Source organism: Molossus molossus, unplaced genomic scaffold (genome assembly GCF_014108415.1).
Source record: "Molossus molossus isolate mMolMol1 unplaced genomic scaffold, mMolMol1.p scaffold_m16_p_9, whole genome shotgun sequence".
NCBI lineage: Eukaryota > Metazoa > Chordata > Mammalia > Chiroptera > Molossidae > Molossus > Molossus molossus.
Window position 1 is genome coordinate 1,085,980 of NW_023425403.1, and position 26,443 is coordinate 1,112,422.

Sequence of the window (26,443 nt, forward strand, 5' to 3'; positions counted from 1 at the left end):
GGCGGCCGCGGATGGCCGGCAGCAAACTGCAGATGGACTCGGGCTGGCTACAAGGTCCAGCGAAGGAGGCGGCGTGGAGTATTCGCTTCCCGCTCGCTCGTCCCGCTGAGGCTGGAGAAGATGCTCCGGGGGCTCTGCTGGGCTTCCCGAGGCTGTTCTGCGGCCTGGCGAGGGGTCCACGCGGGTGCGCGGCGGGTGCGCTCCGGAGAGGCCGGCCGCGAGGGGCGCTGTTCCGGCGCCGCCTCCTTCCCCCGGGTCTCCCGCCTGAACCCCGACACTGAGGGTGGGGCACTGACTCCCCAACCGTGGCTGTGCGATGGCCCTCCCCCCACTCTGTCATCCCCGAGGGACTCAGGCCCGTCCCCGGTGTGCACAGGGGTACACCCGCCACGGCCTGTGCGCGGGTGACGCTCGGACGGACAGACCGCGCGTTCCCGGGGCAGCGCCTTCCAGCCGGAGGAGATGCTCCGACCGGGCCGATCGCAGAGCGTCAGTGACACGGTGATGAAGACCACGGGCCACGGTTCGGGAATTAATTCCGAAATGCTCGCCCTCGGGCGCAGGGAGGCCGCCTGCCGGCCAGTGGGCGAGCCAAGCAGGACGAGGCTGCAGGCAGAGGCCGGGCCCAGCGGGACCAGGGAGGCGGCCGCAGCCGTGGAGACGCCCCGTGACGCTGGCCCGCGGGACGGCCGTGTGCGTGGGCCGGGTCCGAGCCCTGGGCAACGCTTACCCTCCGAAAGGAGACTGTGGGAGGGCCAGGCCGAGAGGAGACCAGCGCCCCTGAACGGGTGTGAGTGCCCCGGGGGAGGGGCGGCTGGGTCCCAGCAGCTGCAGACCGCGCGCAGGGGGAAGGGTCCCGTGTCTGCAGGGGGGAGGGTCCCGTGTCCGCAGGGGGAAGGGCCCCGTGTCCGGAGGGGGAAGGGCCCCGTGTCCGGAGAGGGAAGGGTCCCGTGTCCGCAGGGGGAAGGGTCCCGTGTCCGCAGGGGGAAGGGTCCCGTGTCCAGAGAGGGAAGGGCCCCGTGTCCGGAGGGGGAAGGGCCCCGTGTCCGGAGAGGGAAGGGTCCCGTGTCCGCAGGGGGGAGGGTCCCGTGTCCGGAGAGGGGAGGGTCCCGTGTCCGCAGGGGGGAGGGTCCCGTGTCCGGAGAGGGGAGGGTCCCGTGTCCACGGGGGGGAGGGCCCCGTGTCCACAGGGGGGATCCCATGTCCGCAGGGGGGAGGGTCCCGTGTCCGGAGAGGGAAGGGTCCCGTGTCCGCAGGGGGAAGGGTCCCATGTCCGCAGGGGGGAGGGTCCCGTGTCCGCAGGGGGGAGGGTCCCGTGTCCGCAGGGGGAAGGGTCCCGTGTCCGGAGGGGGGAGGGTCCCGTGTCCGCAGGGGGGAGGGTCCCGTGTGACTGGACGCTGGGCTGCGAGGTGTCTCTGTGCTGTCGCAGGGACACGGAGTTGGGCCTGGATGCAGCAGGATTCAGACAAGGAAGGGAAGAAGGGGAGGGAAGGGGAACGTGAGGTAAACCACCATCTTCCATGATCAAAAGCAAGGAATATTGTCACAAAATAAAAACCAATAATAAACCATTAAAACTGGACACAGACAATAGTGTGGTGAATGCCTGGGGTCGGGCCTAGGCTGGGGGGGGGGGGAAGGGGGACTGTATACTGTCCACAATAAAAATAAAACAAAATAAAAACCAATAATTAGCTAGTCAGACATTTACACTTACAAAAGTAAATATAAAAAATATTAAAAATTCAGTGTGGTCACGCAGGAGGGGTACCGGGGCTGTTACACCTTGAAAACGGCATTGACTCTTTGAATTATGGGAGAGCAGACTTTCTCCAAAAATAGAAGCCAATAAGGGGGGGGATTTCCTGGTGCAGAGAAGAGGGCGCAGGCTTCCTGAACCTGAATCACTTCCTTTTGGGGAGCAGCCTTGGCTGCAACATTGCCCAGAGAACCAGCGTCAGTCCTGAGTTTGTGTGTCTTGGGAAACAGTCCGCGCCCTGCAGACACCGGGAAGGCCGGGTGCACGGGGACGTGCCCAGTGAACCGGCAACTGGCCGGCGCAGGTCCGAACCCTCAGTTGTAATTCGCTGGAGGTCCCGAGACCCTGATCATCTTTAGGAAGAAAAGGCACAGTGTGCGGAACACGTTTCTTTATTTGCAGTGCGACATAACAAAGCCATGTAATAATCGCAATTTCTCCCTATTGACAGAGCCATTTGGACACCCCGAATGTCATCAATTAGAGCTCTATGCATAATTAAATTGCACGCTAATTAGTGCACAATGCAGCGGAAAGGTCGCATGACGAATGATGCAAACTCTCCGCCGAATAGCAAAACAGCCTTTTGAAGACGGTGGCTTCTCTGCAGCATCATCTGAACCACCGAGCTGGACGGTCGTTCCTGTCCCCGGTCCGGACATTTCCATCGAGTTTTAATTAGCGAGCTAGATTGGAGATGTGCAAGCTCATGAACGGAGAGGTGACGGATTGGCACAGGGAGGACCAGCCGCTGGCGACACCAGTGAGCAGCTCAGACTGTTCCTGATGCGGCACCAGGGCCCGTGAGTGGGCCCGCGAAGGGGCTGCACTGCTGTTGGCCGCGGGTGTCCTCGCACAGTCGACGTGTGTTGCACAGTCACAGAGTGGTGTGCTCTGTGTCTCTAAGCGATTTTACAACAATTCGGTGCTTGGAATAAGATACATTGTCTCCACGGCATTTGAGGAAACTGGACCCTGGTCCAGGGAGGCCAGGGCCGTGGTCACGGGCATAGGTCGTGTTCTCTTCCTCCTCAGCACTGGGCGAGGGCGACGTCCGGGACCCTGCAATCGGACTCTGGGCCGGCGGCTCACGACCGACAACATCCATGCTGCTGAGACTTAGCCAAACTGCCACAGACAACACTTAAAGCATTTGTACATTATTTTAATAAGAATTCAAATACAAAACATGAAATTTAACAAAATTCAAGCGGCGGAAAGGGGATAAAACGACAAATATGGAGTTTTGTAGGTTTTATCTCCAACGTGCTTTCTTTTTACATTTTAACGTGCCTGAAGCTGAAACATGGGACGTGCCTCACCACCAGGGCCGGAAGCCCCCAGGCTAACTTAACATTTAAAGTAAAATGTCCTGAGTGCGTGCAGCCTGCCAGAGCCGAGACCGGAGAGAGCGGAGGCCTGCGGACACCCCGGGAGGTCACAGTCCGGGCAGGGACACGCAGGCCGTGGTGAGGCGGACGCCGCTGGCGCCTGCTGGGCTGTGAGCGGGATGGACGGAGGTAAGACCTGCCCTGAGCGGGCAGAACAGCCAGGGCTGCGGCTGGCTCAGGGGCCCCTCGGAGATGCGATGTGAGGAAATCCTAGAAGGGGCCACGGAGGTGCAGACACGGCCCAGGGCAGACCGCCAGGGAGAGTGGTGCTGTCCACGGGGCTGAGTGAGGGGTCTGCACCCTCCGCTCCGGCGACCACGCCTCCGTTGGTGGCTCCCATCTCGTGAGCTCGTTACTCTGAACACGATGACAGGAGAGCTCTGGTCACTACTACACGGGGCAGCGAGACACGGACCCTTTGCTGCCTGAATGGACCAGCATGTTGTTATTCCAGGTACCAGGAAAGGCCCGCCCCCCAGCACTGCACACGCCGTGTTCAGTCTGCCTCACTCGGCCCAGCGTGCACCTCTTGAGAGCTGTACGCACACTCGTGTATCTTGTCCGTCCTCAGAACCGAGCACGGGGCTTTGGCCATAGCAGGCATTGGCACGCTTTAGAAAAATTTTTTTCTTTTATTGATTTTAGAGAGAGGGAAAGGGGGAGGGGGAGAGAGAAACATGATGAGAGAGAACATCGAGTGGCCGCCTCCTGCACGCCCCCCACTGGGGATCAGGCCCACAACCCGGGCATGTGCCCTGACTGGGAATCGAACCGGCGCCCTCTAGGTGCAGGGTCGACGCTCCACCACTGAGCACACCGTCCCGACCACTGGTAAGCTTCTAACTGAGACATGGAAACAGTCATGGTTACGCCTGTCTCATGGACATGTCATCAGGGGGGAGAGCATCGCGGGGACTCAGACACTCGTGCAGGTTTGGGGTGAACATGGGGACAGGTTCACATGCACAGGGCCCCCCATCGGCACAGACAGGGACACAGTCTGAGCAAAGCATGCAAGGGCGGGGGTGTCACAAAGCGGAGATGTGGCTGGGGGGCGTGAGGGCCCCTGAGGCTCTGAGTGAGGGACGAGGTCAGGTCTGAACGAGAGAAGTGGGCGACAGCGTCCGTGGAGTGGCAGAAGGGACCCCGCTGAGTCCGGGAAGCCGTGGTGGAGCTGGGACAGCATGCGGCCTGGACGGGGGAGGACTGAACTGGAGACCGACGGAAGAACGCGGGCATTTGGGGCAGGGACGGAGGGCGAGGGGGGCAGGGCGGGTCCCCACGAGGGGCCTGTGATGGTGTCCAGTCCAGCTGTCCCACTGCAGGTGGCTCTGCAGCCCCACGTCCCCCAACACGCAGGTTGACCAGCAAGAACACGCGGCCTGGTGCTTTAGCACACGGGGGACCTTTCTGTCACCTCGGCCACACTGAAGCCAAAGGAAAACGCCATCGGCACCGATAGTGCTAAGAGGCAAACCGATGAGAAATAGTGGTTTTTATTTCACCACCGGAAGAAGGACCTTTTCTTTAGTAAGAGACTTATTGGGCTGCTTGCTATGGGCCATTTGCTAAGCAACCAGATGATAAAGTCACTCCCTTGTTTTGCTGGACGTGACCACCGCGCGTGTGGGAGCTTCTCATGCACAGTGAGACCGTCGGGCCTGGAGTCCTGGCGTCCTGTCACCGCAGGCCTCCGCGGTGGGTCGCCCCGACTCCAGCAGAGATGGAGGGGCGTTGAGCACACCCCTTCCTGCAGCTGTCGGCTGCCTTGCTTCCCGGGAAGCGGGCGGGGAGCCTCTGCCTTCAGCATCCCTTCGGCAGGGGGGCACCTCGGTGGTGCCTGGGACCTTCACCGGGATCTCCTGGGGCCGGAGCCGATCGAGGCCGGGCCTGCACCGCTGGTCCGTCTCCAAGCACAGCGTTGATGTGTGCACGTCAAGGCCAGCGGACTGGGCCCAAAGCCCCGGCGGTCGGTGTGAGTCGCGGGGATCTCGACGGCAAGCGCCAGGCACTGCTCCCCCCGCCACGGAGATGACCCAGCTCCCCCAACGACTAGATAAGAGGGAGATTCCGCACTTTGTGCGTTTGTACCAATTAAGCATCTTCTTGTTTGAAGGAACATCAGAGGTCCGCCCACAGTGACGAGGCCACGTGGGGAGGGCCCTGGACTAAGCTGACCCACAAGCATCGGCTGTTTAAAGTGCTGAACCAAAACGAACAGAAACGTTTTACCTGTGAATTTGCAAAACCGTCAACAAAGGTTTCTCATGTTCTCCGGCTGCTGTGATGAATTCCCCCAGACCTGGGGAGAGACGGCTTCTGAGGGTCTCCCCGTGCGGACGCCAGGCTGCAGGGTGCCAGCGTCCTGGAGGGCCCGCCGGACTGGCTGTTTCCTGCCCTTTCCACCTTCCAGAGTCTTCTGCCGGCTGCCCACGTTCCTGGCTTATGGCCCTTTCTTTTTGTGTTTTGTTTTTTAATCCTCACCTGGGCATATTTTTTCTATTCCTCTTCAGACAGAGTGGGAGGGAGAGAGAGACACATCGACTGGTTGCCTCCTGCACGACCCTGACCAGGGCCTGGGATTGAACCGCAACCGAGGTACGTGCCCTTGACCGGAATCAAACCTGAGACCCTTTGGTCCGCGGGCTGACGCTCTAACCGCTGACCCAGATGGGCCAGGGCTTGTGGCCCTTCTCCATCTCTGAGCTGGCGCTGCTGGGCCCGGGCTCCTGTGTCTCGTCTGCATCACTGGCTGCTTCTTTCTGCCCAGTCCTAACGCTGGCGGGCCTGCTGGCTAGACTCCCGTTAACACGGTGGCCGCGAGCACAGCAGGTCCCTGCGCCCAGTCCTAACGCTGGCGGGCCCTCTGGCTAGACTCCCGTTAACACGTGGCCGCGAGCACAGCGGGTCCCTGTGCCCAGTCCTAACGCTGGCAGGCCCGCTGGCTAGACTCCCGTTAACACGTGGCCGCGAGCACAGCGGGTCCCTGTGCCCAGTCCTAACGCTGGTGGGCCCTCTGGCTAGACTCCCGTTAACACGTGGCCGCGAGCACAGCGGGTCCCTGTGCCCAGTCCTAACGCTGGCGGGCCCGCTGGCTAGACTCCCGTTAACACGGTGGCCGCGAGCACAGCGGGTCCCTGTGCCCAGTCCTAACGCTGGCGGGCCCGCTGGCTAGACTCCCGTTAACACGTGGCCGCGAGCACAGCGGGTCCCTGCGCCCAGTCCTAACGCTGGCGGGCCCGCTGGCTAGACTCCCGTTAACACGTGGCCGCGAGCACAGCGGGTCCCTGCGCCCAGTCCTAACGCTGGCGGGCCCGCTGGCTAGACTCCCGTTAACACAGTGGCCGCGAGCACAGCGGGTCCCTGCGCCCAGTCCTAATGCTGGCGGGCCTGCTGGCTAGACTCCCGTTAACACGGTGGCCGCGAGCACAGCGGGTCCCTGCGCCCAGTCCTAATGCTGGCGGGCCTGCTGGCTAGACTCCCGTTAACACGGTGGCCGCGAGCACAGCGGGTCCCTGCGCCCAGTCCTAACGCTGGCGGGCCCGCTGGCTAGACTCCCGTTAACACGGTGGCCGCGAGCACAGCGGGTCCCTGCGCCCAGTCCTGACGCTGGCGGGCCCGCTGGCTAGACTCCCGTTAACACAGTGGCCGCGAGCACAGCGGGTCCCTGCGCCCAGTCCTAACGCTGGCGGGCCCGCTGGCTAGACTCCCGTTAACACGGTGGCCGCGAGCACAGCGGGTCCCTGCGCCCAGTCCTAACGCTGGCGGGCCTGCTGGCTAGACTCCCGTTAACACAGTGGCCGCGAGCACAGCGGGTCCCTGTGCCCAGTCCTAACGCTGGCGGGCCCGCTGGCTAGACTCCCGTTAACACGGTGGCCGCGAGCACAGCGGGTCCCTGCGCCCAGTCCTAACGCTGGCGGGCCCGCTGGCTAGACTCCCGTTAACACGGTGGCCGCGAGCACAGCAGGTCCCTGTGCCCAGCGTCGGGAGTCAGGGCTCTGGCCACGCCCCAGAGGCTGGCACACCTTGAACTGTCAACCTGGCCCAGGTGCAGGTGCGTGCGTCCTGGGGTCAGAGGCAGTGGGACTGGGGTGTGCTTGGCTGCGGAGACCGTTCTTGTTCTTCTGAGGGATGGGGGCAGGGCAAAGCCATTCATGGCGGAAGGACAGGGTGCTTTGGAGGACGTGACCCGGTGTTCCTCTGGCGTTGCTAACAGCGAACACACCCTGGCGGGGAGGCTTCCCTAGAAACGCTGAAGGCGCAGGGAGACCGGTCCAGGCCGCTCTTCTCATGGGGAGGGTGTTCCATCCGGAGGGCGCTCCGCCGGGGCGCAGGGAAGGCGGGACAGCCGGGCCCTGCTGCCTGGTGCTCGCACCAACGTGGCCGCCTCCTGCACGCCCCCCACTGGGGATCAGACCCACAACCTGGGCATGTGCCCTGACCGGGAATCGCACAGGCGACCTCTTGGAGCAGGGTCGATGCTCAACCACTGAGCCCCACCAATGGGCAAGGACTGGTTGTCATAACTTTTCAGGTTATTACACATCAGGCCTCAGACGGCTGGACCTGGGAGCACTCTGACCCCAGCAGGGGGCAGCCGATCGATGTTTCTCTCTCACATCAACGTTTTTCTCTCCCTTCCTCTTTAAAAAATTAATAAAACGTATTTAAAAAAATGTAAATGCCCTCGGAGACGACCTGGGTAGCAGCCTTCCCTTAACGTAAAAAACTTTTGCAAATCCACAGGGCTGTCTACGTGCGTCTGCCTTTTGTTTCTTGTTTTTGGTTTTGGTTGTTCTGTGACTTGATTCCCACAAGGGCCACGTACGATTCAGGTCTTTTTCACTCAACCCACTGGCCTTGTGCTCCAGGGCGGGCAGATTGGGGCGTTCCCCAAATCACACCGATACCCCTGACATCTTCAGGGCAGACGTGAGGTGCCTGAGGCCGAGCCATGCTCCTCCCTTCACTGGGGTAGAGGGTGCTTGGGGGCACTTGGGGACGTCCTGGTGCAGTGGGCACTAGGAGTCACCCCGGCTGTGACCTGAAGGTCGGAGGTCTGGGCTCAGAGCAGCAGGAGGAGCAGAGACAGGCGGAGGGGCTCACAGGCCCTGGACGGCCACGGCCCTCTGATGAGTGGCCCCATCTCCAGGGTGCCCATCTGGAGTCACTCCTGTAGATGCCCACTCCTCTGTCCATCTGGGTGAACCACCTCCCGTAGCTCTCTGCCCAGCTGGGGTTGAACGACGCTGGAAAGACAGATTCTTCCACCTGTCCTTACGCGGCTGATTCCACGCTCTTCCCCAGGAAACTCGAAACGGCTTTTGCAGTGTCCTGGAGAGGGACCTCCGTGGGCTCCTGTTTGTCAGGGCCGCCCACTGTCTCAGGGCGAGTCGTGCGCGGGGTCACTTCCGGCCTGGTGTCCAGCTCAGCCGTGCAGTCAGCACAGCCCTCCTGGGGTTCCGTCGGTCCCCTGTGTCTGCACCACGACGGTGCCAGGATCTGTAACTGTCAGCACACCCCTGAAAAATGGCTCCTCCCACCTGGCCTGTGGGCTCAGCGGTCAGTGCTGTCTGTCGGCCTGCCGGATCGGTGCAACGCAATGTAACCACAGGCACGCGCTGTTTGGAGGGAGGGGGAGCTTTGCAAGGCAGCAAATGCTCCAGATCTCTGGACACAGTCCCATCTATTTGCAGGCTGGTACCCCCAGGTCATAAGTGGATTTAAGTAAATTATTTCCCTGAGATGGCCTTACTGCATGCACCCTGGCTTTGTCTCTTGCTTTGTATGGGAAGAGACCTTGAAGCCAAAAGATAACAAACCCTTATTCACATGCAAATGAAGCGCCCAGCACACCTGGGCCAGGTCTCCCCTTGGGCTAGGATTCTGAGAACTGAGAATGCATTAACACAAGGTTACAAAACGTCCATCTTCCAACCCCAGCCCCACAGAGAGCAGCGCAGGAGGCGTCCAGTCCCTCCCCAGGACCCTGAAGGGCGGCCACGCTCTCTGCTGCCCCAGAACGAGGCCAGTGGGCGGGTCTGACAAGAAGCCAAATGTCCAGTAGTCACACGTGTGTTTGATGTTTGGAAATGATCACTTCACCCCTTTAGATTCAAACGGCTCTTCTAAACTTCATTCTCCCGTGTTCATCGTTACAACATGATCACAGCAGAGCCCACATTAAAGAAAGAAAGAAAGTCCATGACCCGCTCCCCTCCCATCGAAGGAGCAAACCCCCCAGTCAGCCGCACTTCTGGTCCACGATGATTTACCACGATTTTCCAGCTGTCTGCTCCATGATCCGCTCCACCTTCGCCACACCCCCGACTCTTCGTGACAACGGCGTCTTCATGTTTGACACTCTCAGGCTGCATTCAGTTCTCCAGTTCTCCGTCCAACTGTGTGACACTGTCTACTCGCAAATGTGCATTTTATACATTTTTGCTACTTAGCCTCAAAGCTGCACGTCTGTACGTACTGTCTGTCTGTCTCGTATACAGGCTTGTGTGCTCTCCATTTCAGGCTCACTCTGGGGTCCGTGTTCATCTCTCATGTGAGCAGGTCGGATGATGCTAACTAGGTCCTGGCCGTTGTCACTTGTGCCCGGCTGCCTTCAAATCGCCGCACTTGGAGACTGGCGGCCACACCACAGCCTCCGCAGCCCAAGTGGCAGGCAGACGTGTTTCACGGACGTGGTCTCAGCAGCACCTCAGGGTGCCCTCCTGCAGTCCTGTTCCTGCCGGCGGTGTCTGTCACACTCTGTCTAGGACGCGAGACGCCCCCCCTTCCCTGCCGGGGTCAGAGTTCAGTGCAAGTGCTTCCCATCAGCAGCTGTGGCCCCTCCCACAAGCAGTTGTAATTTTAGAGACACCCCCAGCTAGTGTTAGAATGTGAATAATGCGTGAAAGCATAAATGCATATTTGATTGCATTTTTTAAAAAATGTCAACATGCATTTAGATAAGATTGATACAAAGTTCTAAAGTTGAAGTCATTTTTTTTTCTTATTTCAGATGTGTCACTGGACCCAAGTCAGGCACGGTGCCCAGAGGAAGAGGAGGCGTTTTCCGACCTGTAATTTGAGCAAACACGCAAGTGGCTGTGGACACCCCTCGGAGGCTGACCCTGCCACTGCTGCAACGTTTCATCTGTCACAAAGGCGTGCGTGTCACAGTGCTCTACCCACGCACCCTCCTCAGAACAACACGGCAGGGAAAAGTGACCTCAGTACGAACCATGTTTCCCGATATTAGCTTCTTTCTGTGTTTCTCTCGGCTAGAACACAGCTGAATTACTGCTCCCTACCTGTGAAGAGAATTAGCTACATTAATAAGCACATGGATTCATAAACTTGTTTTTCCTGTGTCCTGTTTTGTTCTAAAGCCCCAAAGTAACCCCCAGGACCAGCTCTGCCCCCTCCCGTCCAGCCCTCACCCCCCAGGACCAGCTCTGCCCCCTCCCGTCCAGCCCCCACACCCCAGGACCAGCTCTGCCCCCCCATCCAGCCCCCACCCCCCAGGACCAGCTCTGCCCCCTCCTGTCCAGCCCTCACCCCCCAGGACCAGCTCTGCCCCCTCCCGTCCAGCCCCCACCCCCCAGGACCAGCTCTGCCCCCTCCCGTCCAGCCCCCACCCCCCAGGACCAGCTCTGCCCCCTCCCATCCAGCCCCCACCCCCCAGGACCAGCTCTGCCCCCTCCCGTCCAGCCCCCACCCCCCAGGACCAGCTCTGCCCCCTCCCGTCCAGCCCCCACCCCCCAGGACCAGCACTGCCCCCTCCCGTTCAGCCCCCACCCCTCAGGGCTCGCGGCCTCCCCGAGCTGTCTGCTGTGGCTCTCCTTCGGGTACGTGGGTGTCCCACGCGTCAGGGCCCCGAGCTTAGGGATGGGACCTCAGGGTGGCAGGTGCCTCCTCAGACGTCATGTCAGCATGGCAGGTGTTGGGTCTCCTTTAAAATTTGTAAGTGTGATGGCAACTGCTTAGATCCTTAATCGTTAGCAAAGTCCTGGAGCCTGGGTAGTTGGAGGGGAAGAAAAGGAATGTTATCGAAAGGGGTGGCGGCTCCCAGGACCCAGAGAGCAGCCCAGCCCAGGCGGGGAGTGGAGGGAAGCAGCGTCAGGGGATGAGGCCTGAGGGCGTCCTGGGGACCGTGCCAGAGTCGATTCAGACAGACCCGTCCCGAGTTTGTGTCATCCCAGGGCTCCGGTCCCTGGACCGCAGTTTGCCCTGGCTCAGGGACAGGGGTGGGGGCACTATGGGTGACACTTCACCCAAACTGCCCTCACGGAGTGGTCCCCAAGGGGCAGCCGGATGCTGGGCCAGGTGTCCTAGCCACAGCATCCAGAGATGCGGCGATGGCACTGGAGACCAGATGGCCTCGTTCACAAAGCCCAGCTCCCTCTGATTCTGGGAGGCACTTTTCCAAGGCAAAGGGTGAGTCGGACCTCCTTTAGCTTTGCAAAGAGCTGGGGCCAGAGGCCTCCGGCCCTGTAGGGGGTGTCCCAGGACCCTGGGCCTGTGTGGATCGCACCGCCCTGCAGAGTCCACAGTACTGAGTGAGAGAGCTGTCCAGGACCCAGACAAGGGAGGCAGGTTCCTGGACAGTCACAGTCAGCTTTCAGATGGGCAGGTAGGTGGGTGACCGGGCGGTCAGTGGGAGGTGAAGGCTGCCAGGCCCCCGCGGAGCTCCCCACAGACGCGCTGCTTAGTTGCTGACTGAGGACATCGGGGTGAGAATGCGGGAACTTAGAGCTCATAGGGGGTGTGGATTGCTGCTAGAATTCCCAACTGTGGTCATTGTTAACCAAAGGAAACACAAAAATATGTATTCTTACAAGGATAGGAAATTTCAATTGCAGGAAAAGGGAACAATTGATCAATTTAATCATTATATATATATATATATATATATATATATATATATATATAAAGAATGTTCAAACAAGAGAAAACTGACCTCTATATCAGCCTGCCTAGCTACGTTCCTGGGCAAATTAGCTAACTTCTCTGAATCTCTGCTTCACCGTCTATGAAACAAAGATTGAAGAACAGACATGCACAGCCAACTGACACAGACAACAGTGTGGGGAAGGCAGGAGGGCGTGGGAGCGGGGTCAGCGGGGAAAAAGTGGGGGAACGTCTGTAATACTTTCAACAATAAAGATAACATAAAAACAAGTTGTCAAATTGAAAGAAAATAAATCAACGTTAAAAATGAAAACGTAGCCCTGGCCGGTTTGGCTCAGCGGTTAGAGCGTCGGTCTGCGGTCCAGAGAGACCGGGGTTCGGTTCCCGCTAAGGGCATGTACCTCGGTTGCAGTTTGTCCCCGGCCCTGGTCGGTTGTGCGGGTGGCAGCCACTCGATGTGTTCCTTTCGCATCAATGTTTCTCTCTCTCTCTCTGTTCCTCTCTCTCCCTCCCACTCTACCTGAACAAAGAATGGAAAAATGTCCTCGGGTGAGGATTGAAAAAAAACAAAACAAAAAAAATGAAAACATAAAGTGCAGACGGGGCACCTGCCTTGGAGGGGACAGCTCCAGGGCACACACGGCGTTGGGGCAGGGAAGGACCTCAGTCCCTGGCAGTGAGCACCTGCTGCTCCATCGAGACCCAGGCTCCAAGTTGGGTGTCGACATTCCCTCACTTTGACGCCACCGTGGGCTTTCTTTTTCACTGGTTGATTTCATGTAGTAGTAACTGGACTCAGGAAAGCCCGTCACTCCGCCCACCTGCAGACGTCCAGCTCGACGGGCCACGAAGGACGCAACTGCTTCCTGAGCCCGAGCCCGGAACCCACGCGGGGTGGCGAGGGCCCGCCCTCCTGAGCCCGAGCCCGGAACCCACACGGGGTGGCGTGGGCCCGCCCTCCTGAGCCCGAGCCCGGAACCCACGCGGGGTGGCGTGGGCCCGCCCTCCTGAGCGTCCCCTGAGGCCGACAAGGGAAGGTTCTGGTCATCCAAATTCCCTGATGCTGTCTCTCCGTGGAGTGAAAGTTTACAGGAAGAACTTCAGATTCTTTTATTATAGAAATAAAGGCTGGATTTGGGTTTGGAGGGAACCAAAACTTGTGTTGATTTTAAGGCAAAAACCATTGAGAAATCTGTGGGCGTTGCCAGGCCCCCATGTGGGCTCCTCCTGTGTCTGCTGTGTACTGGCTGAAGGTGCTGTTCCTGCCTCGGAACCGGAACCGAACCGCCCTCCAGGTCTGCAAAGTCCCCCCGTCACTCACTGCCCCCCACGCACCCGGAAAGCTCGAATGAATTCACACTGAAGACAGAAATGTAAAATTAAATATTTAATTAGAACTCTGATTTGCTTTAAAGATAGGTGGCATTGCACAGGCTATATTACACTCTCTTTATAATTTTTTGACAAAAAAAAGATACTGTTCATTTTAACAGGCCACGGTAATATTAATACATGTGTGGGAACTGAAAACCAGCTACAGATGGTACCATGTACATTATTGGGAAAAATTACAGTTTTGTATTGTAAAAACATGTATTTTTTTTTAGCAATTTACCTACATTAATCAAAAAATTACAGCATATTTAATAATTTTACAAATTCTTCATAAAAAATATATCTCTGTACAAAAAGGGTCTTTGCACCTAGCTCGTGTCAGCAGCGTGTGGCGGCGCTGGGCGGCGGGGCCTCGCGCCTGGCCCGGCGTCAGCCTTCTCCCCTCTTCGATGATAGCTTTTTGTCGCTGTTTACAAAATATGTCACAGAAGAAAAGAATTATTGCAGCTAGCCTGAGGCAGGCAAGATGGGCGGACAAGCAGCAGCTTCGACAGCGTGAAGCACAGAACCCGCGATGGCCTGGGCTCCCCCGCCACCTCCGGGTGGGGCGTCCTCTGGAAGGGGGTGCACACACCCGGGGGACCGTCCAACCGGAGGCTCCAGACTGCCCACGGAGGGCGGTGAGGTCCATTCGCGTATGTGGGGTCTTGGCGTGTGCCGGCCGTCCCCTCGGGTTCCAGACAGCTCTGACCGGCCAGCAGGGCAGGTGGGGAGTCCCATCTGCACCTAGTGCTCCCTACACTCAATGTGCACGTACACGCCTGCGCCCACGCTGCAGTGCCCTGAGCCGCACACCCGCCCCCGCGCTCTCTGTGGGCCGCCCTGGGGGAGCCTGGCCCTGGCGGACCTCATCCGGTCGGAGAAGGGCTGTCAGCTCCAGGGCACACAGCAAAGCTCCTGTCCCGGGGCCTGTGCGGAGTTCAGCACAGAGCTAGGGAGCCCAGGGCCGGGCAGCTCCCAACGCGGCTCCCCTCACCGAGGACGAACAGCGGGCACTGGGCAGGACCCTGACGGCTGTTCTGCTTCCATGCTGCACACCTGCGTCCGCACTGAAGCTGGCAGCAGACACGCTCATCCGCAGACGGAGTGTGATGCGAACAGGGTCCCAGGACGGGGCCCCCACGCCTAGGCTTCCATCCTGCTGCTCTGGACTGTGGGGAAGGGAAGGTTTTCTGTGTGGGAAGCAGGAACAGAAACCCAAACAACGGGAGCATCGCCTTCTCAGAACATTCTCGTCCAACGGTGGTTCATAAAAACAAGCAGGGTTTTCACGCCGAGTTGGTGACGGAAGCTCTCCCGTGGCCGCCTCTGCTGGGTCCTGTCTGTGGCCACACTGGGTCACGTCTGCTGGAGCACCGTCATGCACAACTCGCCGATGACGAGCTCCGACCCTGGAAAACCCCGGCGATGTCCTGTCCACCTGCGAGAGCACGGACGTGTAGGAACAGGGCCCCGTGAGGGGAAGTGTGACGTCCTGTCTCCCGGGAACGCGGGGCATTGTTCCTGGACGGGCTGTGGCCAGGCTCCTGGTACCGTCCTCAGTGCGACCTCGGGCAGGGCGTACCCAGCCCCACGTCCACGAGCTACTAAAATAAATTACTACTCACATGTTGACAGGCGGCTAGAACTGCTGACAGCCTTCGCGAGACATTCCTGGGTGTCGACAGACTGGAGGAGGAGACGGGAATAAAGGCCTCTTTTTTTTTTTCCCAATGAATTCAACACATACATGTAGCTAAATATAAAGAAGCAATAATAAAATAAATCTCTTTGATACCGCATTTCCTTTGCAAACCTGTGCCATGTCGGGGCGCTCTCCTGACACCTTGCTCCGAGGGCGGGATGCTCAGCGGGAGAAATGAGGTGTGCATATACAGTGGGCAGTGTGTGTAAACCCTGTGTAAGTAGCATATATTTTTATCAGAATCTTAGTCATTCATAACACACTAGTGCAAAAAATTGTGCATCAAAAATTCTGCAGTAGAACAGCCGACGGGAACTCGCAGATGGCCCTGGGAAGGGACAGTGAGGTGAGCGGAGTCCAGGCAGCGGGCCAGGCCCGGGGCGGCCGGGGGCGAGCACAGTGCGCGTCTCCCAGAACGGCGGCGTCTTCTGTGTTCCTGGGGGTTGACACACACACACACACGCACACACACACGCGCACACGTGCACACGCACACCCTGTTGTGGTGCTACCATTTGGTCACCCGCGGAAGATGTACCATGTGCCCAGTAGGTTGCATTGAAAGGCACCCCAGCCACGCAGACAGGGAGTCCGGGGCGTGGATCCGGGCGGGCCGGCCGAGCAGTCTCCCTCAAGGGTGCCTCCACCCCAGGCAGGTGCAGCCAGACATGGGGCTCCACCTGCAGGATGAGGGGGCGGGCGGGCCCCAGGGGACTGCGCTCCGTGGACATCGCTCGTCTGTGGGTGTGAAGGTCGTTGTGGCTAAGCGGGGGAGGGCCATGGCGCCGGGAGCTGCCTGCCCGTCCGAGGCGTGGCTCTGGGCCGGCGGGCAGAGGCTACACCACCGTGCACACGGTGTTCAGGGCCGTGTCGAAGCGCACCGCCTTGGCCTCCGTGGGCTTCAGGGCCGTGTCGTACATGGGGTTCTCGAAGGAGGCCTGCCCGTTGCTGCTCTCGTGGCCGGCGTAGCCGTTGTACTGAGCCTTCGGTCTTGTTCTAGGAGGGGAAGAGACAAGACGCAGTTAGGGCCCCGGTGTCAGGACAAAAAGGCGGGGCCCCTGGGCCTGTGTCCGCAGCAAGAACAGGGGCGAGACGCCCTGTGGCCGCGGGAGGGCCCATGCCCCTGCTTTCCGAGTTCGGTCTTGAGTCGGTGGTGGACGCTGTAGAGGACTCTAAACATGGAAGTGGCCTCCAAAGCCAAATGAGCTGGTCCCACCGATGACCCAGCCGAACTGGAAGGACCCTCAGGGCTGTGCCGCGGACTTGGCCTGGCCCTCCGTCTACTGCGTCCAGGTTCTGGGACTTAGCCAGTCACTGTGCCTTGTGACCCACTCCATAAAGTGGGGAGCTAAGTGCCCATCCCCCAGCACGGCTGGGAGCAAACTAAAGCATAAATGCTGCCGTCCACTCCCTGCCGTCCCTCACAGTCACTTCGTGTTAGCTGTTTCTGTGATATGATTCTGTCTTCAATGTGTAAGTTAGAGAACAGTCGCTGAACTCATTACTAAAGACCCCGATGGAGAGCTCAGATGAGAGAAGTAAAACCTTTTTTGATATAAAAGACCTGAAGTTAGCTAGTCTGCCCCCTTTTTCCCAGAGGAAATTACATAAGAAAAATATGCCCAGCGGTGAAAACAGAACTTTAATGTACGTGACCACACTAGCAAAAACATCCCTCGAGTTGATGTGAAGAAACTTCTGTGTCGATGACTACTGGTGCAGTTTTTAGTTATAATGTGTAAGTTAGGAAAAGAGAATGAGAAGTGTGTGACTCTGGGAGGTCAGGGTGCTGTCCACAGAAAAGCAGTGAGCAGTGCCGCCAGGAGGCCTGGAGGTCTCTCTCTGACACTGAACTTGAAACCTGGCTCAATTTTAATTTAATCTCAGGGTCAGGACCCAGCACCATGCACCCCTCATTGCCAGGGAAACCCTGCAGAGCTGGTCGGACTCTGGACCACATCTGGCGGACACCCCGAGTCAGCTGCCGGGACTCCAAGTGCAGAGCAGTTCTGAGGCCCACGGACAGCAGTGCTGCTTCATCTGCAGCAGTTCAGAGCCGACTCACAAAGGGGTTTCTGCACCTGTGGGTGAGGAGCGCAGGGCGCTCTCTGTGTGTTCCTGGCAGGGGCGGGGCCAGAAGAAAACAGGCTGAGGAAGCACCTGGGTGCAGGGCAGGGCCCTCCCTGTGCCCCTCACCTGCACAGACACAGGGACCTGACTGTTCTGGGGCGGCTGTGGCTTCGGAGACACTGCCTTCACCCTCCGGACACCGTGCTGCCCCTGGGGTGTGCAGCAAGGTTGGTGAGACACCCACTGTGGTTAAATCCCCTGCCAGCCCACAGGTATGGAGACAAAGTGGGGGGCAAACTTATAGGCAAAGGGCATCCTAACTCCCACTTCTCGTGTCCGGGGTCTGAAATCTGCTCCGTGCGCATCTTCACGGAGGCGTTTGAGCCTGGACGTTTACAGGGAAGTTCCTAAGGTCTGAAGAGTACAACTGGGGTGTATGCTGAGACCCAATGCTACCCTGTTTTATTTTATTTTTTATTTTTTATTTTTTTATCCTCTGCGAGGACATTTTTCCATTTTTTGTTCAGGTAGAGTGGGAGGGAGAGAGAGGAACAGAGAGAGAGAGAAACATCGATGTGAAGGGACACATCGAGTGGCTGCCACTCGCACGACCAACCAGGGCCGGGGACAAACTGCAACCGACGTACATGCCCTTAGCGGGAACCGAACCCAGGTCTCTCCAGACCGCAGGCCGACGCTCTAACCGCTGAGCCAAACCGGCCAGGGCTGCTACCCTGTTTTAAAGTTAAGGTATGATCAGAAGGAAACTTTAATTAATGTGTATCTAATTCTGTAAGCTTATCCTCTTAAAGGATAAGAGAAAGAAAATAACATAAAGGATAAGAAATACTAAACATACTTTCTCTGAGACTCATACAAACGTCAGCATGACTGGGAAGCACCCCCAGGGAGACCCACTGCCCCCCAGAAGGTGCCAGAGAGAGGCCCCCGCCGACCGGTGCACCATCAAAAGGGGGAACAAGACTTTTCCTGAATGATGTTGGTTCCGTGGGGTCAATGTGGATGCCACAGGCGCAAATATGACTTTTCAGGGATTGTAAGTTGCTCCTTCACACACTCATCTCTGTAAGGGTGTTACGTTTCTTAGAGAAGTTGTGGAGGGAGATGTATTTTTAATTTACAATAAGAGAAGCACTTCCAACAATGGAATGTTTTTGGAGAAGGTGGTGGGGTATATTTCTAAATTTACAACATTTTCAACTAATTCCAAGTAGAAATCTGAGAATAGGGCTCCATGGGCTTGTGTACATAGGATTTCTTCCTCCAAAAATATTAATAAACACAGTGGTGTCAATCTTTAACTCTGTAACTACTGTCTGAGACTCAAATGTAACCCTGGGTTACATTTTTTTTATCCTCACCCGAGGACATTTTTGCATTTATCTTCAGATAGAGCAGGAGGGAGAGAGGGAGGAAGAGAGAGAAACATTGATGTGAGAGAGACACATCAAGTGGCTGCCACCTACATGACCCCAGCCGGGGCTGGGGACAAACTGCAACTGAGGTACATGCCCTTAGTGGGAACCGAACCGGGGACTCTAGGGTCCGTGGGCTGATACTCTAACCACTGAGCCAAACTGGCCAGGGCACTCCGGGTTACATTTTTAAAGTACGAACATTACCTACCATAAAAAATTGCGAGCAGCTATTATAATGTAATTTTAAAGTAAAATTCTTACTATTTTATATTTTTAAAAATAGCATAAGGACACATAATGAAAGCTATTCCATGAATCATTAGTCATTAAAAAACAAAAACAAAAACAAAAACCCTTACACCAATTTTTTTTTTGCCAGGATTATGTAGAAATATCTGTAATATGTAAATTAATATTGGGCATGTTTAACGTACCTTAATCTTATTTCACGGGCTCATACTTTTTGTTACTGTTACTGGGAATGCTGCTATTCCAAGTAGCACTTTATAGACCTTGGCACACGCCACATCTCACGGGTACTGTATTTTCGCAGAGACAGAATGTATATGGATCTGTAATTACTTCAAAATTCATTTTTGCTTTACTTATTTATTCATGGCATCCACCTCAACCCGAGGAAAGGATCAATTTTATTCAAGTATTTTTCTTCAAGTTCTTGCGTTTTCCTGTAACAGGACATGGCCACGAGCAGCTATCTGGGACATACCCGAGATGGGTCTGTGCTGTAGCAGGACATGGACGTGAGCAGCTATCTGGGACTCCCGAGATGGGTGTGTGCTGTAGCAGGACATGGACGTGAGCAGCTATCTGGGACATACCCGAGATGGGTCTGTGCTGTAGCAGGACATGGACATGAGCAGCTATCTGGGACTCCCGAGATGGGTGTGTGCTGTAGCAGGACATGGACGTGAGCAGCTATCTGGGACACTCCCGAGATGGGTGTGTGCTGTAGCAGGACATGGACATGAGCAGCTATCTGGGACACTCCCGAGATGGGTGTGTGCTGTAGCAGGACATGGACGTGAGCAGCTATCTGGGACACTCCCCGAGATGGGTGTGTGCTGTAGCAGGACATGGACGTGAGCAGCTATCTGGGACACTCCCGAGATGGGTGTGTGCTGTAGCAGGACATGGACGTGAGCAGCTATCTGGGACACTCCCTGAGATGGGTGTGTGCTGTAGCAGGACATGGAGGTGAGCAGCTATCTGGGACACTCCCTGAGATGGGTGTGTGCTGTAGCAGGACATGGACGTGAGCAGCTATCTGGGACACACCTGAGATGGGTGTGTGCTGTAGCAGGACATGGACGTGAGCAGCTATCTGGGACACTCCCTGAGATGGGTGTGTGCTGTAGCAGGACATGGACGTGAGCAGCTATCTGGGACACTCCCGAGATGGGTGTGTGCTGTAGCAGGACATGGACATAAGCAGCTATCTGGGACACTCCCGAGATGGGTGTGTGCTGTAGCAGGACATGGACGTGAGCAGCTATCTGGGACACTCCCCGAGATGGGTGTGTGCTGTAGCAGGACATGGACGTGAGCAGCTATCTGGGACACTCCCCGAGATGGGTGTGTGCTGTAGCAGGACATGGACGTGAGCAGCTATCTGGGACACTCCCGAGATGGGTGTGTGCTGTAGCAGGACAGGGACGTGAGCAGCTATCTGGGACACTCCCGAGATGGGTGTGTGCTGTAGCAGGACATGGAGGTGAGCAGCTATCTGGGACACTCCCTGAGATGGGTGTGTGCTGTAGCAGGACATGGAGGTGAGCAGCTATCTGGGACACTCCCTGAGATGGGTGTGTGCTGTAGCAGGACATGGACGTGAGCAGCTATCTGGGACACTCCCTGAGATGGGTGTGTGCTGTAGCAGGACATGGACATGAGCAGCTATTTGGGACACTCCCGAGATGGGTGTGTGCTGTAGCAGGACATGGACTTGAGCAGCTATCTGGGACACTCCTGAGATGGGTGTTTGCTGTAGCAGGACATGGACATGAGCAGCTATTTGGGACACTCCCTGAGATGGGTGTGTGCTGTAGCAGGACATGGACGTGAGCAGCTATTTGGGACACTCCCTGAGATGGGTGTGTGCTGTAGCAGGACATGGACTTGAGCAGCTATTTGGGACACTCCCTGAGATGGGTGTGTGCTGTAGCAGGACATGGACGTGAGCAGCTATTTGGGACACTCCCTGAGATGGGTGTGTGCTGTCGCTCAGCACGCGGCAGGGCCTCAGTGTGCTTGTTGGGGCAGAGACAGATCAACACCCACAAACCCCGCCCCGGGGGCTGGGCAGCTGGGGTCACGGGTTCGGCTTTCGGAGCAGAATCACCAGCTCAGTGGTCCTGCTAGCTGGCCCTGGCGCTTGGAAGCAGAAACACAACCCTTTCAGTGGACACGGAAAGAGCACCTCCCTTCTGAACCCGCGTCCTCGCTCTCCCAACACGTTCCCAGAGGGTCTCGCTGGAAGGGGGCAGCCAGCAGAGAAACCACGTGCCCGGCCCTGTGCACACGCCTCGTGTCAGGGCGCTGTGTGTGGGGGTGAGGGCGGGCCCGCCTCGCAGACACTTCACTGCCGCAAGAGGTGCGCGGGCGGCGCGGGCACGGTACCTGTGTTTGTAGAGGTAAAACGCAAACCCTGACAAGATCAGCGCGAAGAAGGGCACCAGAATGGCTGCCGCGACGGAGCCACCGCTGGTGCCCGGGTGACGATGTGAAGAGTCCTGGTCAGAGCTTAGGGGACCTGGAAGAAAAAAAAAAAGTAATCGTGCTTAAACTGATACCTGTGCAATCAATGTTATCAATGAATGTAAGTTCTACCGGAAGCAGGAGTCACATTCCATAAGGACCTGCTGATACACTTCTGGAAAGACTCTAACTGATGCCCATCGGAATGCCCAGGACCCAGAGCCTGAAAGCCGCTGCTGGCTCCGGGCAGAGCTGGCATTAATGTCATGTCCCTGGGGTAAGGGCGGCAAAGTGTCATCCATTCTGACTTGCTCGCAGCGCAGACACTGCATTGAGAAAGCGTCCGCGTGGCGGCACCTGGGCACAGAGGTGGGGGAACGTGCTGTCTTCTCCCTCCTGCAGGCTGAGTGCAAACCACTGAAACTGCTAAGCGCCCAGGGCTGCACGTAGACGCAGCGCTCTCGACGCGCCTGTGTGGAGTTGCTTTCCTTCGGCGACTCCAGAGTTCACCAGAGCTCAGGGCGCGGGCTCTCGCACAGGCGTCCAGAGGAGGACACGAGGTGACGCAGGCGCTGTGCCCAGCCCAAGGCAGCGAGTCTGCGTGGCATTGACGGACGTGCAAACGGGACATTCAGATCAGGAGACACCCAGTCAGGGATTACTGCCAAGTATGGAAGTTTTAAAAGGCTGATTTATTAAATACAACTTTGAAATGCGTCTGGCTTAACTGCAGGGTTCACCCTGCACGTGGACGGTGATCGGGGTCCTCGGAGCCCAGCAGAGTCGAGGAAGGGGCTGCCTGTGTGGGCAGCAAGCCCCAGAACTGAACCTGGAGTGGCCCAAGCTTAGGATTGATTCCTGTGGCCATGGGGCTAGAGCCTTGGGGACAACACTGGATCCCCAGGGGTGGCAGTGTCCAGCAGGGGCCCTGGGTACACTGCTCACATGGCGCCCACCCGACAGGTCCTTGCGAGGGTCACACGTCAGGGCATCTCAGCTACGTGACCGATGCCTGGCACCTGGCGGGCATCGCTGGGACCCACTCCTGGGATGGAGTCGCACTGTGCGGGCAGGCTCGGGCCGCTGTCCTGACTGCGGAGCCCCCACGGAACCCAGGCCTGCAGGCCCGTGACACAGAGGCCAGCGCTGACCTCCAGCCTCTCAGGTCCCGTTGGCTTCCACAAGGTCACCCACCTCCCTCTCCAGGTGTTTGTAATCCCGGGAGGCTCTTCCCCTTGTGCTATCACATTTGTATTCTGCTGAAATTAACCAAGGCTATTTCTGCAAACAGAACTATGTACTTGTGGCCCTAACGGACCCTCCCCATCAGCGGAATCCTGGGAAGGCTCCATGCCGCGGGACCGCTCACCCCAACGCGGAGCAGCAGAGGGGACGGGCTCTGAAACATGCCGCCACCTTCCCAGGAAGTTGTCAGGCATCGGGGGCTCCTAGTCAATCCCACTGTTCCTTGTTTCAATGCATGGAAGGGCCATCCGTGCAATGACATTGACCAAAACGGCACCGAGAGAGATGGAAATAAGCAAGAAGGTCCATGAACATGAAGGGTGCCCTTCTCTCTCTAGGCCACAGGTTTTGGTGTTTTCAGTGCCCTCCCCGCCGAGTGCTATTAAAATACACGACTGCTCCTCGGCTGCTTTTCTGAGAGATGGGGCCACAGTGTCCATGCTTCGTACTGGGCTTTAAACGTGACCACCTCTGTGGGCTCTTCCATCAGCACACAGGACTCGGGTCTAATCTTTGGGCCGGAGTGTACTTCACTGGTCTACTTTGGAAGGGCACTCGGGTCCGTCTCCGGGCCCTCTGGCTCCGTGACACCCTTTGCTGCAGGTCTGCACCTGCGGGCGACGGTCAGCAGCCGCTCCTTGCCCCACAGAACACACGTTTCGTGTTCCTGTGTCTGCGCATTAGACTTGTCTTTCAAATCAACTTCGTTGAGTATACATTTAATGATAATCATTTTTTCCAGTCTATCTTCCGACGAGAGATGATTAAGGGGTTGCTCGTTTTTACCCATAAGACAGGGTGTAGCCATAACTTTTGATTGGAGGGATGCTTCCCAGTGAACACTTAACACAGACTTCTCTAATTACTTGAATGGGAGACTTGCTTGTGATTCGAATCATTTCAAGAAGCAAATGCTTTTCCTGACAATAAGCCCATCATCACACGAGAATAGAGATTACTTATTAAAGAAACCGGAAGGAGACAGGGCAATGCACAGAGAATCTGCAGCAGCACAGTGACGTCCAGGTCAGGTTCAGCGGATGGCTGAGCTCACACATCTGCAGGAGCCCTTGCCGCCCCCAGGGGTCCTGGAAGAAAATCACCAGAGCAGGAGCCCAGGGTGAAAGGACAATTAGCTGCCAAATCTGGTTAGAGCAAGAAAGAAGTTACTCGTCGTTCCTGCGGCGCAGATGACTCTGCTGTTTCGTCACCTAGAAACAAAACAGCCTTGTTTTTAACAAAACCGCAGCCATTGCCGCCAGGATCGTTTAAAGCTCTTCTGCGAAACACTGAGCTTGGAGCAGTGCAATTCGAGTGTTTTATGATTAACTTTCCTTTTATTAAATATGTTTTTATTGATCATTTTTTCTTTAGAGAGAAAGAAAAAGGGAGAGAGAGAAACGTTGATGAGAAAGAAATGTCTATTGGCCGCCTCCTGCATGCCCCCACTGGGGATCGAGCCCACAACCTGGGCATGTGCCCTGACCGGGTATCAAGCCCGGACCTCCCAGTCCATGGAACAATGCTCCGTCCACTGAGCCACACTGGCCGGGCTAATTATCCTTTTTGATTAAATTGTTTTAAGATGACAATACAGAAGTTGGTGCGTTCCCTTGGGAAGCCCTCATCCCAATAAAATCTCCCCAGTGACAGAACCCATCAGTGACGAGCACCAGGCACCGCCCTCCCGGCCTCCGAGAGGCGCTCTGCTCAAGGCCCTGTGGCAACATTCTTCTCCATTCCATCAACATGTCCTCGTTCTGTGCCAGTGACCTGGGAAGTGGGTTACACTCCAGGAGAAATGCAGCACGGACGTCATCACGGAGACGCGCACTGTCGTGGGCGTCAGTGTGGACAGCAGCAGGGACCTGTGTGTGGACAGAGCTGGGCAAAGAGCTGGGCACAGAGCGAATGCTGTCCTGTCTCCTCTCCCAGCAGCAGGAAGACCTCCCCCAACTGTAGATGAAGAAGTAACACTGCAACATTGTAACTCCTCGAGGTGGCAAACCACAATGTTTCCCTCCTCCAGCTACTCAGGCCAAGTCAAGTGGCGGAAAAAGACATGGAGAAAGGGGGAGGATCTGTCAGTCTGTCTCTGGTGAACGTTTTCTCACGAATGTCTTTCCACATTGATATACAGCCCTCGTTCCTTTAATGAAATATACTAAATGAAATTCTCATTTTCTATTGAATGCACAGTATACGGTTATTAATTTAAGCAATTTGTATATGATAGATGTGTAAAATGTAGAGATTATTTCTAATTTCAACTATTAAAACTCCTGGTTTAAATGCTCCTAAACAAGTTTTGACACTTTTCTGTTAAACAGTCTAAAGATGGACAAGGCCACGTGGTTCAACTGGTTGGAGCTTCATCCCTGCACAAAACAGTTGTAAATTCGATCCCCAGTTGGGGAGCATTTGGGGGCAACAACCAATCAATTTTTCTCTCTCACATTGAGGTTTCTCTCTCTCCCCCTTCCTCTCTCTCTAAACTCAATAAAAAACATGTCCTTGGGTGAGGATTTTTAAAAATCCTAAAGATAGAATCGTTGGATGAAAGAGTATCACCAACTTGTATGTATCTGCTCATAACATCCTGCACCTGTTTCGACTACCTACCGAATCCACTCTAAAACCTCTGACATTTTGGTGACTAAATGGTCTTTGTGTGATAATATATGTTTTATGTATTATACACATTGATGTTCTTTCCACTGCTGCTTGGTGACTTCTAATCTCTCTTATAATTTTCTTAGGTGATGTAGCTCGCTCAACTCTTTGCATTTCCTTGTTCCTTCTCCCCCTTATTCTGGAGCCCTCTCCCTGTAGCAAGGACATATGTCCCACCTGCACACTGACTGCTTTGTGCTTCTTGTCACTGGCCACACCGCGCATCGGCCCCTCCCACCTCTGTGCGCCTGCGCGTTTCCGGCCGCGGCCCTGCCTCCCGTGCTCTCAGCGTGGCCGCTTGAAGGGCAGCCCTGCACTCCCTTCGAGAGGCGCCCAGGTGCACCTTACCTTGCCTCTCGAGCTTGAATTTTCCAAAGTTGTCCCCACGTATGTCACCTTGAAAAGTGAATCCTCCTCCTTCAAGTCCCGACGAGACCTGCGTGAGAGCAGGAAGAGAGCATTCTTCACCGGTCCGGAGCGGTTCTGCTTTTAGCTGTGTAACTGCGCTTTTCTTATGTGGGAATCGCAGGTTGGACATTTTATTTGTTTGCCATTCCTTACAGGGGAACATTTATAGTTAACATTTAAATCTCCTTTGCACAGGGGACAAGGCCAAGGACCCATGAGTGACCTGCATCACGCAGGACTTTGCACAGGGGACGAGGCCAGGGACCCATGAGTGACCTGCATCTCGCAGGACTTTGCACAGGGGATGAGGCCAGGGACCCATGAGTGACCTGCATCACGCAGGACTTTGCACAGGGGATGAGGCCAGGGACCCATGAGTGACCTGCATCACGCAGGACTTTGCACAGGGGACGAGGCCAGGGACCCATGAGTGACCTGCATCACGCAGGACTTTGCACAGGGGACGAGGCCAGGGACCCATGAGTGACCTGCATCACGCAGGACTTTGCACAGGGGACGAGGCCAGGGACCCATGAGTGACCTGCATCTCGCAGGACTTTGCACAGGGGACGAGGCCAGGGACCCATGAGTGACCTACATCACGCAGGACTTTGCACAGGGGATGAGGCCAGGGACCCATGAGTGACCTGCATCACGCAGGACTCACCTCCCCTCACCACTGTGGGCTGGCGACCGGCACAGGAGGTCATGTGCCCTTAGACCATCAGGAATCGGAGCACAGGGGTTAACCTGACAG

At 56.6% G+C, this 26,443-nt stretch overlaps 1 protein-coding gene across 1 annotated transcript in view; it reads right to left on the reverse strand.

The window, feature by feature from the left end:
- Positions 1 to 15,875: 15,875 nt before the first annotated feature.
- CSMD1 (CUB and Sushi multiple domains 1) overlaps positions 15,876 to 26,443 on the reverse strand; it is a 1,021,666-nt gene continuing 1,011,098 nt past the window's right edge. The window contains exons 68-70 of the mRNA XM_036250552.1: positions 25,627 to 25,714; positions 21,283 to 21,415; positions 15,876 to 16,132 (exon numbers count right to left, since the gene is read on the reverse strand). Coding sequence (XP_036106445.1) covers positions 15,973 to 16,132; positions 21,283 to 21,415; positions 25,627 to 25,714 — 381 coding nt within the window. The 3' untranslated portion in view covers positions 15,876 to 15,972. The remainder of the gene's footprint in view (positions 16,133 to 21,282; positions 21,416 to 25,626; positions 25,715 to 26,443) is intronic.